Source organism: Schistocerca cancellata, chromosome 9 (genome assembly GCF_023864275.1).
Source record: "Schistocerca cancellata isolate TAMUIC-IGC-003103 chromosome 9, iqSchCanc2.1, whole genome shotgun sequence".
Classification (NCBI taxonomy): Eukaryota; Metazoa; Arthropoda; class Insecta; order Orthoptera; family Acrididae; genus Schistocerca; species Schistocerca cancellata.
The window spans coordinates 346,395,572-346,415,261 of NC_064634.1; the positions used below are offsets into that span (position 1 = coordinate 346,395,572).

At 38.6% G+C, this 19,690-nt stretch overlaps 1 protein-coding gene across 1 annotated transcript in view; it reads right to left on the reverse strand.

The window, feature by feature from the left end:
- LOC126100239 (protein still life, isoforms C/SIF type 2) overlaps positions 1–19,690 on the reverse strand; it is a 939,475-nt gene that overhangs the window by 116,845 nt on the left and 802,940 nt on the right. Inside the window, exons 7-8 of the mRNA XM_049910820.1 lie at positions 16,000–16,170; positions 11,269–11,455 (exon numbers count right to left, since the gene is read on the reverse strand). Of these exons, the coding sequence (XP_049766777.1) occupies positions 11,269–11,455; positions 16,000–16,170 (358 nt within the window). The remainder of the gene's footprint in view (positions 1–11,268; positions 11,456–15,999; positions 16,171–19,690) is intronic.

A 19,690-nucleotide genomic window follows, 5' to 3' on the forward strand; every position in this document is an offset into this window, starting at 1 on the left:
TATGTCGCATATTCCCCTGTCAGGACACCTTCAACATCATTTGTTTACGCACCAGAAAACAAAACTATCAATGCTGCGTATCAAAAGTATTACAATAAATGCTGCCTAGCAATAAACTTTGACACTGCTTCACTGACCACCACAAAAGTTGACAGATATATATGAGTTTTCATAGATAGGTGAAGAGGAGATGAACTGAAGTGGCGGAGTCCAACAGAGAGAGGACGTGGAGAAGGATAGAGGGTGGGGGGAGATGGGACAAGGGATGGGGATGGAGGGAGGGAGGTGAACATAGAGATAGTGGGAGAGGAATAAATGGATAGAGAGAAAATAGGGGAGGGAAGATGGACTACGAGAGTATGGAATAAATAAATGCCCACGCAACGGCCGGTTTTCAGTTAGTTGTCAGATATAAAAGGATTTATTCGAGACTTCACAATCTCTCAGTTTTGGATATTCTCAATTCAAACCACCATCAGATCACATCTCAAATAGGTTTGTGTAGCAAGCAGAACAATCACTGAAAATGGAGCTCCTTTGTACACTAAAAGCTAGAATTAACCACCAGGGGCGTAGATAACGGGGAGAGGGGGGGGCAGAGGTACCCCACCCCCCTCCCCCCGAGCCCATGAACATAGTGTTTTTTGTTTTAGTGGAACGCAATGCAATCTGTGTTGCAGGTTTCAACACTGAAATGGATGGATATTTGTACTAAAGAAGCGAACCTCCACCCCCCAAAAACAAAAAGAAGATTGGTCCCCTCCCCAGAAGAATAAATTATCTACGCCCTTGATAACCACTGTACTGCAATGAGAACCAAATTAAGATTTTGGAAGTCTAGATTCTTTAACTGTAGTATGTTTCAGCCAAGTATGACACCAGTTATACAAATATTTAACTATTTTTCCAGGATGTATTTTACTGGTTCTGTGAATTCATTCAAAGTTGTTAAAATCATTCTAAATTGCCAAAATGCATTTTAACAAAATCGAAGCACATGTTACGTATCCAGTTCGTCTAAAAACTATAGCACTGGGAATACAAGGCGACTCTGAGCCATTTTTCGCGGCGTCTACGTTAGCGTCATGAGAGTCCACACTTGTAGTCTAGGTCTGCGTCATAGGGACCATAGTTCGGACCCTCATGATGCAGACTTAGACGACGAGTGTTTACTTGCATGATGCGAACCTAAACGACGACTGTAGACCCTCATTACACAGACCTAAACGACGAGTCTGAATCCTCATGACGCAGACGTAGACGCTGTGGAGAGTGGCTCCGAGTTTCCATTATATTCCTACTACAACACATTCGTGGAAAAAGACGCTCTTCATTTTAAAAGCATTTGTAGTGTCTAGGTCTTCAGCATCTTGACCCTGCTTGTGGGATTCCCCTTAATATAGAAATACAGGAATAAAATTACATTTCGCAATGTGTGTGGAACTCAACAAAATAAATTGTAATTTAAACTCATAATGTGTATTGCCTTAACCCACAAATGAATATTTTATTTTGCAGAACACTTTTCAACATAAAATATTTACAAATTTTCCTTCAGTTCCCCTGAAAGTATTATTTAGGCCAAACCAGATACTCCTAAAATATTTGGCTACTCTTGCAAACACAAGTAACAGAAAATGGTTTACAAACTATAATAAATGTCACTTGGGAGGATTGAAATCAAAAAGTTTAGTCTAAAATAAAAATGAACTCTATGCATTACAAAATTTCTGTCTCCGAAATTGACGCCCAGAAAGCACAATTAGAAAAGTGGACTCTTAATTAGTAAATTTGCACTCAAACTAATAGTTTCCTGTTTAATGTTCTGCTGTATTCTTAATGTGTATGCTAATTAGTGTTTGAATTAATTATGACGAGATCGTTAAGTCTGTCTGTATTAAGACGTGATCGTTTTTCGCTAATTAGGTTTCCAGCGCAACTAAAAATTCTCTCACTAGAGGCACTAGTGGCTGGTATATTTAATATTTTTCTCGCCACACACGCAAGTTGAGGAAGTCGTTGGCAGTTATTTTTCCACCACTGAAGAATATCTCTCTCGTTCACACAGTGTTCTTGCAAGTATCTGCTGACTTCATCATGTAGGAGAGGAGACTCTTCTGCCCAGTCCTCAAATTTCGCCATTTTGTACGGTCCTGGATGTGTTTCTTTGGTGCTGTGATTGGGCACTTGTACTGAAACTATACAGGTTCCAATTAATATTTGCAGAATAATGTGAAGATCATACTACACATAGCTGAAATTATAATAGTTTTTAGATGACGCTATCATTTATCGTCCAGTAAAGTCACCAGAAGATCAAAACTAACTGCAGGACGATTTAAATAATATATATATTTTTGGTGTGAAAATTGGCAGTTGGCAATAAATAATGAAAAGAGCGAGGTTATCCGTGTGTGTACTAAACTAAGTCCGTTAAACTTCGTTTACAAGATCGACCAGTCAAATCTAAAGGCTGTAGATTCTACTAAATACCTCTGATTACAATTACGACCTACTTAAATAGGAATGGACACACAGAAAATGTTGTAGGCGTTTTAATGACAAAACACGCTTTTGGGGCATTGCTACGCAGTTGGAGAGCACTTTCTGGTACGATTGATGGAGGTGGTCTAAAGAATCTAAAGAAGGGCAGCTTGTTTGGTATTATCGTGGAACAGGGGAAAGAGTGCCGCGGAAATTATACAGGAGTTGGGGTGGGAATCATTACAACAATGGCGTTTTTTGACGTGGTGCGATCTATATATGAAATTTCGATAAGCAACTTACACCTCCGAATTCGAAGATACATTGTTGAGTCCCATCTACATTGGAAGAAATGATCATGAGAATAAAATACAAAAAAGCAGCGCTCAGACGGAGAGATGTAGGTGTTTTATCCCGCGCGAAATTCGAGAATAGGAGACAAATAAGTTGAAAGTGGTTCGATGAACCCTCAACCAAGCACTAGCGTGTGACTTGCAGAGTACCCATGTACATGTAGATGAATAATATATGCATTATCTTAGGAGCTTATCTTCAGCACACATCTGTCATGCTGCTTGGTAAACATCAATTTTTTCATCCTCGGTTAACTTTCTTAATGTGCGGGAGTTAGGCACCATAAACGTTGCTATTTTATGCAGCATGCTAACGCACATTTTCTGTTCTAGGAAGGCACCAGCGGCTTGTTTCAAAGGTTTCATGTCCTGAAAATACATTTTATCAACATATGTATTTCACAAGTGGTTCTATAATATTCAGATGGAATAAAATTACGAACCTCTTCATCGCTATCCCATCCACTACATTGAGCTTTTAAGGCATAAAACCACGGTAGAACTAAATGTAGGGTTGGCTCCTTGTCACCCTCTAGATCAACTGTGGCTTCTTTGAACGGCTTAAGAAATGCTATAAGCTGGCCAGTTATATGGTGGTCATAATCCAGCATCTTATCAGAGCCACCTTCGTTATGTAAAACAGCCTTCACTGAATCAATCTGAGAATGGACTGATACAAGCATGTCAAAATAACTATTCCAACGAGTTGAAACCCACTGCTTTAAAGATGAGTTCAGTCTCACACACAGACCTCTTCTCTTGAAGTAGGAAACCGTAGCCCGCACTGTATTAAGAATGGCTAATATATTTGGAACATTTTCTTTCAAAAACTGTTTGCTCAGAACATGTTTCAAGACTGTGTTTATAGCCGGCCGTGGTGGTCTAGCGGTTCTGGCGCTGCAGTCCGGAACCGCGGGACTGCTACGGTCGCAGGTTCGAATCCTGCCTCGGGCATGGGTGTGTGTGATGTCCTTAGGTTAGTTAGGTTTAAGTACTTCTAAGTTCTAGGGGACTTATGACCTAAGATGTTGAGTCCCATAGTGCTCAGAGCCATTTTTGAACTGTGTTTATAGTATGAGCCATGCTTGGAAGACGCTGATATATTTCGAGAGCTTTTACAATGTTACTGGCCTGGTCTGTGACAAATGTAATTTTGGCAATGTCTTCACGAGAAACACCCATAGTTTCTAAGCGATCTTCCAACTCGTTTCGAATATTCGAGCCAGTTTTTGGGCAGTCAGGAAACGCAGAGCACATCAGTACATAGTTGTTCAAACGCCAGTCTGATTTTATGTAATACATTGTCACGGACATGTAATGCACCCCTTTGTAATTGTCTGTCCATAGATCAATTGTACTGGCACATATACCTGAACGAATCGCATGCACTATATCTGGGAGAATTTTGCTGCGCACTTTATCAGCTAAGGTTTGAACTTTCCTAGCTACTGTCACTCGGGAAGGCATAATATTTTTAATATCAACTGAGCCATATTTTTTACCAATGTCGATCAGTGTCTGCCCTAAATTAAGAAATCCTTCTCCCTCTATACTGCTAAATGGTCTCAGGTCCTTCGCACACATTTCGACGCACTTTTCGGCCACTAAATCTTTGTCCTCTTTCAAGATATTTACGCAGTGAGGGAACTGCTTGTCAAATTTGCACACATGTCGTAACATACTCGAGGTTCCCGAAAAAGTACTTAAGAGCTTTTTACATAGTTTGCACTGAGACACACCTACAGATTTATTTTAAGCGGCATCATAAACACACGAAAACGTTTCCCATGCGGCACTTGTGCTCTGTTTTGTTACCAGCATGTATTCGCCAGTTGTCAATTTTTTTTAATCTCACTAAAATTCGACCTATTCATTGTGCCGCCCCCACCTTTCCGATAAATGAACTGCCGGCTAACTACCCGGCTACTCTAGTCACGGTAGCTTGACAGCGCAACCTGTTGTCAGGCGCAGCAAGCTGAGCGGGTCCCGTGAAGCTTGGCAGGCCTGCGGGAACCCAGGTAGCCCGGGCTTGCGGGAGCCCAAGTCAACCGCATTACCCACTATGCCTCAGTACACGCGCACTCTCGTGTTTATGTCGCGGCAGGCTGACCTGCATGAATGGTTGCAGAGGAGCTAGGGACAAGCAGGCTGCAAGGGGAATTTGTACACCTCTGGTTGCTAACCCTCTTTCAGCAGCGCGGGTAGAAACATCACCAGCAGACAGAAACAGTAACTGACTTTCCAAATAAACATGGAACTACTTCGCCAGACAACATGTGACAGAGTTTCACCAATCGGAACTCATATGACTGCTGTAGTACTCTGCCAACCTGGCTTTATAAGCACGCCTAGACTGTCAGACCATCAGTGTTTACCAACTGCTAGGAACAGCTTCGGCCAGTACTTACGCTGGCCCTAGCCTTGTATTCACTCACCGTAGTCCTGTAGTAGCATGTTGTATTTTGTAGAGTAGTTTTGGTCAGTATTTTCTTCCATCATCTTGTTTGCTTATCTGTTTTGCTACCACAGAGGTGTGGTTTTTTTGTTTGCTTCTGCATTTAAAACTTAAGTGTATGCCAAGAAGGTGTTTTTCCTTTATTTGTAATAAACTGTGTTCAGATTGACTGTTAGTTCTTTCCTGCTGACTGCAGGACACTACAGAATGAATGCTTGATCGTACAATGCAGGCTTTCATGGCTGGTATTTACATCTTGTCTGAGTATTAGCTTATGATATATGAAAAGTTTTTGTGCAAAACATTTTGTTTCCTAATACTGGAGACAACATAAGAGGCTATAAAGATGCAATTAGTACTCACAAATTTCGAAATGCTCAGCAAATAGTTGAACAATTTGGCTTGTTGAGCTTTATTACATTTAAAAATACTAACTGCATCTGTATAGCTTCTGGTGATCTTTACCATAGCCTAAAGCCCTTACAACAAACATCTCCAAGGAGATAAAGTGTTCATTCAGCAAAAGTGACCAGTAAGATTAACATGTAAAGTAGATAATTGATCAGTTTGCAGAAACCATCTTAGGATTCTTGTACTCACTTTCTAATACATTCACTACTTAACGTTATTTGTTGCTGATCAGATTAAGCTAATCTATGACGTACACAATTACAATAAAAGGCATGAAAGCTATTTCCACGTAGACTTTGCCACCTCATCTATGGTTCAGAATGGAGCTGTGTACTCTGGAGAGAAGATATTCAACAAGCCCCCATCTAACTTAAAGCAAGAAACTGATAATCCCTTTGAATTCAAAAGAAAATTAAGAACATACCTCATTAGCCACTATTCCTAGCAATTATCTGAATATCTAGATTCAGTACTGTAAGTATGACTCAGTATTTATAGATGTACATAAATACTAGCCACCAATAGCAGATTAACAGCAGCTATACAATATAACTGCAGAGGCAGCAGCTTTTTTCAAAACATATGTGGGACGTGCTTGACAGACGTGTTCACGTTCAAAGAGATTTCAGGATTGCAGTTGGTCGTCGTAAACTTCATTCCATGATATTTTGGCTGGACAACTGCCAACCATCTACAGGTGAACTGAACAAGGACTGACGAAGACATTCTCCACTCCGTGTTATATAGTGCGCTGATGGTACTCCTGCGCATGTGTTGAAGTCGCGGACACAGGAGGACCACACCGCCCAGCGGCAACGCTCTCGCTGGTGGAACTGCAAGACTCAGCTGCCGTCGGTATTGTCGCTGGCCGCAGCTTTCGAAGTCTTCTGGTGTCTTCATCTCGAGCAAATTTTGGAGATGATGGGATTCCACATGTTATTCAGTTGGTAACCACTGAATAACGCATGGAATCCCATCATCTACGAAATTTGCTTGAGATGAAGATGCCAGAAGACTTTGATAACTGCAGCCAGTGACTATACTGACGGCAGCTAAATCTTGCAGTTCCACCAGTGAGGTTGCTGCCGCTGGGCAGTGTGGTCCTTCTGTCTCCACGACTTCAATGCATGCGCGGCAGTACCATCAGCGCACAACATAAGATGGAGCAGAGAATGTCTTGTCAGTCCTTGTTCAGTTCACCTGAAGATGGCTGGCAGTTGTTCAGCCAAAATATCACGGAATGAAGTTTACAATGACTGGCTACAATCCATAAATCTCTTTGAGCAGTTGATTCACTGGGAAAATTTTAAATTTTACAGACGTGCTCATGGTTGTCCTCTTTCACTACACACTCTCCAAGAACTCTCATGAGCTCTCGTTGAAGAACGGGAGTGGATACCACAGGGTGACCTCTGTAGACTTGTATAGAGGATGCAATGTAGATGGCAAGCCCTGATAAATATTCATGGAGGGCACACACATTATTGAAGCTTTCAAAATCCAATGAATAGCACCCAGGATGACAGAATGAATGTTTGCTTCCACTTTGTTTTTGACATCTGATCGACATTTCAGTTCTTTTTATGTAAACAATTGAGGATGCAATGAGGTTTTGTTGTATACTTAATTTGTGAAACATAAAGGTGTAATTTGACAATATTATGAATAGGAAAGTTGCCATTTACCATATAACGGAGATAATGAGTTGCAGATAGACACGATAAAAATATCACACACCACACACACACACACACACACACACACACACACACACACACACATTCATTCACGCACATGCCACTCATCCACACATGATTGCAGTCTCAGGCACCTGAGGCCACACTGCGAGTTGTAGCACCAGACTGGTGCCTATCTGCGACTCAGCATCTCTGTTATACGGTGAGTGGCAACTTTCCTTTTCATAATGTTGTTACATTCCATCCTAGATTTTCCACTGTTTAAAGGTATAATTTGGTAACATACCAGTCCTCAGTTATTGTTCAGCGAAGTATAGCAGACATTTAAAGTCATGTTTCCCTAATTCTTATGAGTTTTCATTCAGTGGAACATATTTCACAGTCATGTGAGCACATAGTCATTGTGATGTGCAATATCTTTGTGATATCAAATTATTATATATATCCAATATGACTAAAAACAAAATGTTTCCATTTAATTAGAGCAAAGGAAGGCACACTTCCAAGTGGTATGTGTTACAAAATTCATTTTTTCAGAATTTTGACTTTCTGAAGTTCTTACATGGTGGGGGAACTGTGAGTAATGCACATACAATGCTACTGTTAGATCCCTTACATTTTGCTAAGCTAAAGCTTGTGCCCACAATAAATAGCAATGAATACAAAGTAATTTGCTGTTGTGGAAATTAGATGTTTTGTTTGTTAATTGTTTAAGACTCAAAAACTGCTCTGCTAATTTTCCTGATATCCTATGATGTGCTACTGTGAATAAAAACATACATAACTGTTGTATGCATACAATTGTACCCTAATAGTAGTTAGTCCTGAGCACTTTTCCTTAAATTACTGTAGCATCTACTTGTAGCTGAATTTGTGAAGAATATTCATCTTGTCCAATTGCTCCCTACGACTTTAATGTGACTACCCTCTTTCATCATTGTGTAAATAGTCTAAAACAGTCAATTTTCTTTAGAGAAGAAGTTTTCCCATATCAGGGTGAATTGGAACTCCACTGAAAAGACTTTGGGAATGTTCAGGGGCATTTTCTGAATTTTTTAGTATAAGGAACTCATGGTCTCCAGTGGCTCATTACAGAGTATTAATGTTATAACACTTTTCCTTTTTGTTATCCTAATTACCTTGTCAAAACTTCTTCACAACAATGAAAAAGTCTGTAATATACAATAACTACAATGTACAGCACTAAACACAGAGTAATCTACAGATCCAAAAGTACTGTGACATGGTTTCCACTGCTGCACAATCAGGTCATCATGGTGTCATTGTGCCACTCTTCTACTGCATTCAGTGAATCCACACATGAGGTGCTATTGGCCATTGCTTTATCCCTAACCTGTCTATACTGCTGGGTACCATTGTTAACATACCACTAATGCAAAGAGTAAATTGGGCATAATTGTTGTCAACAGATAGTACCGTACATGAATGGAACAAGTTTGTTTCCAAACAAGACACATGGCATATACTTTTAACATTTGCATCACTGTGCATATGTTTTCAGGGCATTATGGATAATAAGTAGGTATGGGTAAGAAGTCAAACAAAATGGAATTATTCTGCATCAAGTCATAGGAGGCCATAGGTCCCTTACAACACAATTCTCAGAAAATATCCCTAAACAGCTTCTAAAGTTTTGGTAAACTGAACTTGAGTAAAACTGCAAACAGAGAGATGTACACAATGTTAATAGTCACAGAATCCAACCCCATAAAGAGGAGAAGTACACTAGACTCTTGCTAAACCAGCCATTCCTCGCACATATGGGTGTTGGATTAGCGGAAGTGCCAGATTGTTGAGAGTGCCTAAAATTTAGAATAAAAATTTTATCAAAGCAAAAGATACATTCATTTTTACAGAAAACTTAGTCCTGCATATTAGTATCACTCAACATTCACTATGAAACATGTCCCAAAGTTTTAGTTGACATGATGATGATATGCAGCGGTAGTATGCTTTATCACATAACAGCTTTACAAGCATTTCATAGGTCCTGTCACGTTTCTGATTGTTGCATAATGTACTCCAGGAAGACATCTCCAGCTTCAGCACCAGCAGTTCGAGATATCCTCAAGTTCTCTCCTCCTATGTCCTCTTCTTCATCTGTTTCATTGTAACTTTCCTGTGAGCCTATGATTACCCCTTTTCTGCTGAAGATTGGTCATAAATAGTTGCTCGTCCAACACTGTTGCCAGCAGCAACGATTTTCTGTGAAGAACCTCAGATCAGTTTATATCTATTTTCGAGTTTCTGCTTGAGGTCTGGCATAATGTGTTTTCCTTCAGAAGCCATGATAATGATCCACAAGGAAATCCACAATTACAGGAATGTCGAACATTATAACTAACTAAAAACATTGTTGCAGATGAAATTTCATTATTGTAGGCGTCATTTCAGGTTGAAAGCCTAGAAGCTGGAAGTGTGCCAGATTACTGAGAGGCCGGACTACTGAGGGCCGTATTACTGAGAGTTTCGTGTAGTCGACAAATAAGTGACAGAGCATTGGGGCGAATATTGCAAGGGATGAGGCATCTGTAGTTGATTGTTGTCAGGGTAAAGCACTGGAGGCGGTGAGCTGCACACTACACTGGTGGAGATCACACTCTGACCAGAGGTGCTAGTGAATGATGAAAGATCACAACAAATGGCAGGCATGACAGGATTTGAACTCCAAAGGTTGGGAACCACTTTAATGGTAGAACATTGTATATCAGTGTCACACAGATTAGCACACACAGACGCCCAATGTTTGTCGTCACAGAATCCAACCCCATGAAGAGGGGAAGTAGCCAACAGCTAATAACCAACATGGCACTGAGGCGAATAGTGCAGGGGATGAGGCACAGTAACAAACTAGTCAAAAATGAACATATCTGATAGTAGAAGGCAGCGTATATAATATAAAACCCTGTAGTTGGTTGTTTTGAGGCTAAAGCACTGGAGGCAGTAAGCTGTGTACTAAATTGGCCAGTTGTGTTCTTCCATTGTTCACCAGCGTCTCCGGTCAGAAGGTGGTCCCCATCAGGTTGTATACAGCTGACTGCCTCCAGTGCTTTACCCTCACGACAACCGACTACAGGTGCCTCATCCCCTGCACTATTTGCCCCAATGCTTTGCCTGTTATTATTTGTTGACTACTCAGCCTATCCATGGGATGGTTTCTGTGACCACGAATGTTGGGTGTGTTTCTGTGTGCTAATCTATGTTATCACATGAAGATGATGCTTTAAGGCAGATAAACTGGTCAGATGAATAAATCATCAATTAACAGCTGTTTGAGGTTTTATCAAGTTCAATTTACCATGAATTTCAGTGGCTGTGACTGCCCACACTATAAAGTTGTGTGTTCTAAAGTTTTGTCAGTGGAGTTATGGTTAACCCTTTACATTTGGCTACCAAACATCTAAAGGAGGAAGAACAATGAATTCAAACACCATGATAGTGGGAACAAGGAGTATCATCTCACTTCTTATTATTACTAATACCTGTTGAATATTCTGAATCAGAGCACACTGTCGAATTTCATTAAATGTATGCTGAAAGATCAACTATTCTGTATGTGCAAAACAAATATCATGCTAAACTGAACACTATATTTCAACTACTATTTCTGCAAGGTCTACAAGGGGTTGTTGATCTTTTATAGCTGCATCTAATTATTCCAACTACAAAGAAAGTGTCACCAGTATAATTAAGATTAATGTCTGACATTTCCATATAATTAATTTTGTCTGCATATTTTCTGAAAACACTATATATTCCATAGACTAACTATGTTACATCCTTGAACACTTCCTAGCAAGCTGAGGAATATACTACTTTGCTTAAAGAACAAGTGGCTTATAGTTACCATTCTGCATAGCAACACTCTTGTCCTCCACTCTGCTCACATAACAGCACAGTTCGTCTTGGCGATCGGCGTTCTCGATCAGTTCTGCTTCCACTGAGAATCCCCACATCTGTTCGAGAGTGGTACGCTGAAGCTCTACCTGATACAGTATCTTTGCACAAACCTCCACTATCTCGTGTGTGTGGAGCTGTAAATTGAGTTATAAAAGAAAGAAATGTATACTTTTTTCATTAGTTTCACAATTTCCAACTCATAAAATCAAAATATTAGTAGAACCTTAAGACACACACACACACACACACACACACACACACACACACACACACACAAAAAAAAAAAAGAACCACAGACACACAAACGTGGCAACTGCAAAACTGTTGATTATCAATTATTGAGAGTAGTTGCCTGGGCAGATGGAGGTGGGGAGGAGGTGGCAATGAGGGAGTAGCAGGAATGGTGTGAGGCAAGCCTTTTGAGAGACGACTCAGTGGCTGCACAACAAGATAAAAGGAATTCAGAGGATAGAGAATATGAGAGGTACAGAGAAGAAAGGGGGGATGGTGACAGGGAAGGGCAGATAAGAGAGGTAGGTGGAGATGAAGAGAGAGAGAGAGAGAGAGAGAGAGAGAGAGAGAGAGAGAGAGAGGGAAGGAAGCGAGAAATGGAGAGGGGTGTACAACGGGGAAAGAAAGGGAGGAAGAGGAAGAGAGAGAGAGAGAGAGAGAGAGAGAGAGAGAGAGAGAGAGAGAGTATATCCTTATGAGGGCGCAGGAGGGAGGAAGAGTGGTGGGATAAGGCAGTACATGATCTGGATGGGGTAGGAGTGATGTGAACAGAAGAGAGAAGGAAAAATTTAAGGTGAGACAAAGGGAAATAGATTAGCGGAGGTTTAGGCTAGGGTGATTGTGAGAGTGTAGGATATGTGGGAGAGACAATTTCCAGCTCAGAGGAGTTGGAATGATGTATCCATATGGCTCATGTAGTGAAGCAGCTGTTGCAGTCATTTGTGTAGTGGTGCACAGCATGTTACGCAACTGGATTGTCTAGTTTGTGGTTTACAATAGCTTGGCATTGGTCATTCATGTGTACAGTCTATTGGTTGCTTGTCATGGCCACATGGAATACTGCACAGTAATTGCAACATTGTCAATACATAACATGGCTGCTTTTACAACTGGCCCTGTCTTTTATAGGGTAAGAAATGCTTATGACTGTAACATAGTGGGAGGTAGTGGGTGGCTGTGTGGGACAGGTCTCGCACCTAAGACGACCACAAGGGAATGACCCACAGGATGCAGGATTGGGAGCAGGATTGTATTTTCTACAAAGGAATAAAACTGTACAATAATTGTCCAAGGAGATTAAAAGAAAATGAAAATCCTAATATTCAAGCTAATAGTTAAAGTACATTTCTTAAATAATCAATATTACAGAGTTAAGGACTATTTGGAAAACACAGACTAGAGAATGGTAAAAAATAGATGTTATTTAACAATAAACAACTATTATTATGCAGTAAACTGTGTTGGGTTAATGATTTTTGCTGTAAAATCATATACCCAGGACCCGCGACAAAAATTTATAGCTTCTTTACAATCTCTTTGAGTCAATATCTCATTCATTGTGATGAGGTGCTGACAAAGCTAACTCAGACAGACCAAGGGGACAACAAGAAGAAGTCAACAGAACAGCAGATGTATCGTCAAGGTTCTGATGCCAGCCACGAGTGTGTGTGTGTGTGTGTGTGTGTGTGTGTGTGTGTGTGTGTAAATGACCTATAACACAGGCATTGGTTTCTCTCTGTGCATGTTCAGTAGTGTGATGAACTCTCTTGGTAAAAAAATCAAGCCTAAATGGTAATATCATATTTGCAGTTTAAATTTTATCGAATTTCATCTGAATAATAATGAGTGACTCTCAAAGATCCAGAAAGAATATATCATGAAAAAATAAGCTTAAGAGTTTTGAGTAATTTATGCAACTTAAACACAAACTGATAACTGCAAAAATAATTTTGTTTAGTATTTATTCTCATTAATTTGATGCTGTTTCTAATATTCTAGAAACCCACAGTGATAAACCTTTTAAATTGGAATAAATAACAAATTTTGACCACCAATTACTTATAAAAAATTTAATGAAGGAACGATGTAATGAAACACGAACAAATCATAAAATGACAGTTGATTCCCAGAAAGCTCCTTCAACATAAAGATTTCGCCAGCAGTGTTCAATCTATGAGCATTGATTTTTATTTCACACTGCAGACAACTATTCAGTTAAGTGTTATAGCAGTGCAATAGTGAAATTAGAATTCTCCACGACCTAATGTATCAATTTAAAGCAATTAAAATTATTAGTGCCTATTCAATAAGCTACAGTGTCTTATGATTTATAACAAGTGAGAGAGAGACACTGTTATCACATCTCAGTTTCATGCACGATTACGCATTTTTAACAGTAATCACATGAGTAACAAATATTTAATAACTGTGATAACTGTGCATTTCTTAAAGAAAATAACGAAAGTATGACTTTATGTTACTATTGCATAAACCGAACACCATGCTTTCAAAATAAAATAATACTCCTAAAAGAACTAATTCCATAAAATATTAACCATAAATTACAAGAGTGTGTTGAAAAGTGATGCCTCTGAATTTATTATGTGAAAACTCTTAAAGTCTTTTGAAAATAAAGCAAACATTATTAACATTCTACATCTTTATACTTCATGTCTCTGTATTTGCAGCCCTCTGCCACTAGAGAGCTCCAAATTGTATCCTGTAACATGGTGGTGTGTAAAGTAACTATGTCAATGTGTGAGAAACAGCTTGCTGTAATTCAGTACAATGGAGAGTTGGAGTGACTTTTTCATTGATTTTTGCGTTTTTAATTAGAAGAAAATCTTTAGTGCCTTAACTGATGTACCTCCTGGGTTTCCAGTTTGAATGCCCTCCTTTTTATCTGTTGACTGAAGTTTTGATGGAGTAGTAAAGAAACTTCATAAAACTTCAGAAATATTGAATCCAAACACATACCAGGAAGGTAATGCACAAGTGGGTGAAGAAAGATTTTGGTGAAAGATTTGGAAATATCTGATTACATTAAACCATGCAAAAATTTGAAGCCTGTAAATGGGGTCAATGATCTGAAAACGATTCATCAGAAGAAATTCATGATAGGCAAATGGGTAATTGATGTGAAATCCAAAACACACTTCAAACTGCTTTCTGCCATTAGGCAGATGTGGATACACTTTCATAAAAGTATCAAATAGGTTCAAAGTGCTCTCTCTGAAGAACAGGAAATGGAGCATATTAATGTTTTTATTTCTGCTTCTGGTGTTAAAGTGCTTTATTTAATTTAAAAAAGTGAATTTTCAAAAAATGTTATTGAAAACTCATCAAAATGCAATATGTCCAAAACAGTTAACATGAAAAGGCATATCATCCACTTAAAACACAACAAACCACATTTAATCAGAACACTTCTCACATCTTGACAACAAATCAAAAAATTACACATTTTTATCAGTAGCCCTACAGATGTATTTTGTATAAATTAAAAAAATATATAAATAAAATTATTTTTGCTGTACAGGTTTTTCATTTGTCAGAAAAATTTAACTTTCTGTGAGGTTGTGTGTTTTGGAAAGTTACTCATCATACAACAATAATGGAAATTCTTGGATGAAACAATGCATAGAATGAGAGAAAGGCAAACCACTCACAGCAAACTGATGTGTGGAGCGTAGTAACACACAACAGGTAATACTGTTCACTCTAGTTTTCAAAGTCTTGCTCTTTTTCTAGTAAAGTGAAATGTGTTTTATTCATCTCATAATACACACAATTTCAGAACATTTGTCTGATGTACAAGAGATGTGTCAATGTTACAATTTGCTTATTTGAAATTTCGTCACACTCAGATTACCAGAAAAGGAACAAGAGCTTGAAAGACAGTGTGAATAGTGTTTGTTGCTGTGTGTTTGTATGCTCCACTCATCAGTCCACTAAAGGTGAGTGGTAGCCTTTCCCTAATCTATGTAACCATAAATTTACAAATAATGGAAGATCCAGGATTGAATAATGACAATCTTATGAAGTACTACTTTGCTTCTCACCATGTAGCGGAAATGTTGAGTCGCAGACAGGCACAACAAAAAGACTGTCAAATAAGTAAGGTTTCAGCCAAAAAGGCCTTCACGTGTGTGTGAATTGCTTTTATGTGAGTGAGCATGTGTATGTTGTCTGGTTCGGATGAAGGCTTTTTTTGGCCAAAAGCTTAGCTGTTTGACAGTCATTTTGTTGTGCCTGTCTGCAACCCAAGATTTCCACTACATGGCAAATGGCAATCTATCCTTTTCGTAATATTGTCAATATCCATAAAATATGTATCTTGACATTGAAAAGATGTCAAACTATTTACAAGCATGAACTTTTTAGCTGTCAATTATTTTATCTTGTTAACAGTAACAAAAATGATTACTTTTATTTGCATGAGAGCAGATCAAGAGCCAATTTACTATTGGCAATGCCAATGATAATATTAGTCACATGCCTTATTCTGGTAATCAGTTACAACACTAGTAACATACAGCACCATATAATATCTATTTAAACTATAACCAAAGAAAACTTCAATATTTCTTCACAAGGATACTATGTTTAACTTTAAAAACATCTTGCATGTTCTAAAAACTGTGTTATGAACTTGTACTTAACATACATATGTCTCTATAAGATCCGTCCGATGAGGAACGAAATAATTGTGGTCTTCCATGTCTCGTCTTTTCTTGACCCGTACAAAATGTTCCATCGGGTTTAAATTCTTCCGACCGCACGCACTTGCCAGAAATTCCTCGACAGACATTGCATCCCTCAGGTAGATATGAGCAGTCTGTCAAAAGAGAAAGAATGAATAGATTAACTTAAAACATTCATTCAATAGATATTTCATTTATCATACAGTAAACACTGGTTTGTTGAAAATGAGGAATAATTCAACAATTAAGCTTATTACATGACTACTGCATTTCAAATGTTACAATGAAGTATTTATTGAAGAAAAAGTTTCTGCTTCAGTCACAATATTACACAAGAGGGCGTTTAGTACCAGACACACTTTTGTGGCATTCAGTGAAAGCAGTAGTCAAATACTTTTTATATGAAAAGTCTTTAGCAGGTTAAGTATGCTTTATAACTTCTGCTAACACAGTAAATACTACTATGAAACACATACAGTTTTAGCACAGTCAAACTGCCATTTATCTTCTGTGAAAGGGGATAAACATAGGAGATGAATCACATGGATTTCAAATTACATAATTGTACAACACACAGTACACTGAGTGAGCAAGCATAGGAAAATTATATACGAAGGCTATCCACAAAGTACATTACGTTTTGGAATTAAAAATAATTAAAGTATTGGAAATTTTTTTAATTATATACATATGAAAGCCACACTTCAATACTACTTTTCTACGTAGTTGCCATTTAAATTAAGGCACTTATCGTAGGGATGGACGAGCTTGGAAATTCCTTCGTCGTAAAATTCGGTCACCTGTGCCTTCAACCACATGGTTACCTCTTCGTGAAGCTGTGCGTTATCATCAAAACGCTGCATAGCCAACCACTTCTTCATTGCTGGGAATAAGTGGAAGTCGCTCGGTGCCAGGTCGGGACTGTACGGCGGATGAGGAAACAACTCCCACTTAAAAGATTCGAGAACTTCACGAGTGGCATTTGCCGTGTGGGCCCGGGCGTTGTCATGAATCAGCAAGATCTTTGAGCCCAACTTTCCGCTGCGCTTGTTTTGTATTGCTCTTCTGAGGTTGTGCAGAGTTTGGCAATACCTTTGAGAATTTATTTTAGTGCCTCTTTCCAGGAAATCCACAAAAATCGTATTTCTACTGGGTTACTGATTAACCACGTGGTTGAAGGCGCATGCGGCCGAATTTTACGATGAAGGAATTTCCAAGCTCGTCCATCGCTACGATAAGTGCCTTAACACAACCACAACATGTCAGACTGAGCAACCACTAGGTTAAGTAACAGACTGTTCCACTCAGACTATCAACACAACTAGCAGTCCCAAGAGTATCCTACAACTTCCACATCACTGGCAACAGGTTATACACAATTCTTGTGACTACTCTAAAGGTCAGCACAACTTTGAAACATGTATCTACTTTGTATAAGTTGTACATAACAAGTTGCAACTATTAAAGTTCCAGCCCTCATATACAGAGAACAAGAGCATTCCTATCAGACTTCCCTAAGGCACACTGATGATACCTTTCTCTTTGATGAACACTTACCATCCAGAGCAGTGTACTGGATTCTACTATCTAAAAATTCTTTCAATCAGTCATATATCTGACAACCTGTTCTGTATGCTCAGATCTTCATTAAAAGTCTGGTGTGGCACTGTGTTGAAAACTTTCCAGAAATCTAGGAATACAGAATATACCTGTGGCCCTTCATCCGTAGTCTGCAGGATACAGCATGAGAAAAGGGCAAGATGAGTTCCATGTTGATATGCAGCAAAACTTTTCTTTCACAAGGAAATTTATTACACTCAAACTCAGAATCTGCTAAAGAATTTCACAGCAAATCAATGTTAAGGATATTGATCTGTAATTTTCTTATATATATTTGGGAGCCACCTGCTTGTTTTTCCAGTCACTTGGAATTTTGCACTGGGCAAGAGATTGGCACTAATTATGGGATCAATGTTGAAGACTACCCTCTGTAAAACTGAACTGGTATTCTATCTGGACATGGTGACTTCTTTGTTTTCAGTTCTCTCAGTTTCTTCTAAATGAAAACGATGCCTATTTCTGTGTCCACCATATAGGAGTTTGTGGAGCAGTCAAATAATAGTGTGTACAACCTTCCAGTGTGAATGACTTTTCAAGTGTGAAATTTAAAACTTCAGCTTTCCTTTTGCTGTTTTCTGATGCCACAGCAGATTGGTCAATGAGTAACTGAACAGAAGCCTTTGACCCATTTAGCCATCTTACATTTTCTAAGATTCTTGGCAGGATCATTAGTTAATGTATGAAAGTGGGAGTTGTTGCTTGCTTCATATATCAATCTAATATAGGAACACGAATTTCTACTAACTTCTACCTCTCAACATTTCTGAATTTTTTATGAACCAAAAGTGTAACTATTGTTGCCTTCTCCTAACACTAGAATGGCAGGAGAAGTTAATTTTCTGCAGCTGTATACAAAGTGAGAGGACAGACTTATCTGACAGACAAGATATAGTACTGCCTGAGTAAAAATAAGAAAATAAGATAGCAGGAAATGTGTAGTAGGGAACAGAAAGCTAAATAATAATAACTAGACTGGAACATATGCGAGAAACAAAAGAGCTTTATAAAGGGAAGAAACCTAATATGGTGAAGATAACTGACAGGGAAAGTTGTAAAACAAATAAATAATTTAAAATTAAACTAAACAAAAAAGAAACAGACAGAGTAGTCAGATGGATTTTAAGACAAAACATTGTTAAAAAATATTCTAGGCCTATAGTGGGCAGTGTTTTTAATGACGTGATGGTCCAGAACAGCTCCTGGAAAAACTTGATAGTGAATTTTATGGTGGCAATCATAAGCTACTACAAACAGCATAGTGAACACATTATTGTGGCCAAGATAGACTTGAAGCCCACGCCTACTACAGTAGTACAAGTTTATATGCCAATTAGCTCTGCAGATGACGAAGAAATTGATGAAATGTATGATGAGATAAAAGAAATTATTCAGATAGTGAAGGGAGATGAAAATTTAATAGTGATGGGTGACTGGAATTCGATAGTAGGAAAAGGGAGAGAAGGAAATGTAGTAAATGAATATGGATTGGGGGTAAGAAATGAAAGACGAAGCAGCCTGGTAGAATTTTGTACAGAGCACAACTTCATCATAGCTAAAACTTGGTTCAAGAATCACGAAAGAAGGTTGTATACATGGAAGAAGCCTGGAGATAAGAGAAGGATCAGATAGATTATATAATAGTAAGACAGAGATTTAGGAACCAGGTTTTAAATTGTAAGACATTTCCAGGGGCAGATGTGGACTATGACCACAATCTATTTATTATAAACTGTAGATTAAAACTGAAGAAACTGCAAAAAGGTAGGAATTTAAGGAGATGGGATCTGGATAAACTGAAAGAACCAGAGGTTGTACAGAGTTTCAGGGAGAGCATAAGGGAACAATTGACAGGGATGGGCTAAAGAAATACAATAGAAGACGAATGGGTAGCTCAATGGGATGAAATAGTGAAGGCAGCAGAGGATCAAGTAGGTAAAAAGACGAGGGCTAGTAAAAATCCTTGGGTAACAGGAGAAATATTGAATTTAATTGATGAAAGGAGAAAATATAAAAATGCAGTAAATGAAGCAGGCA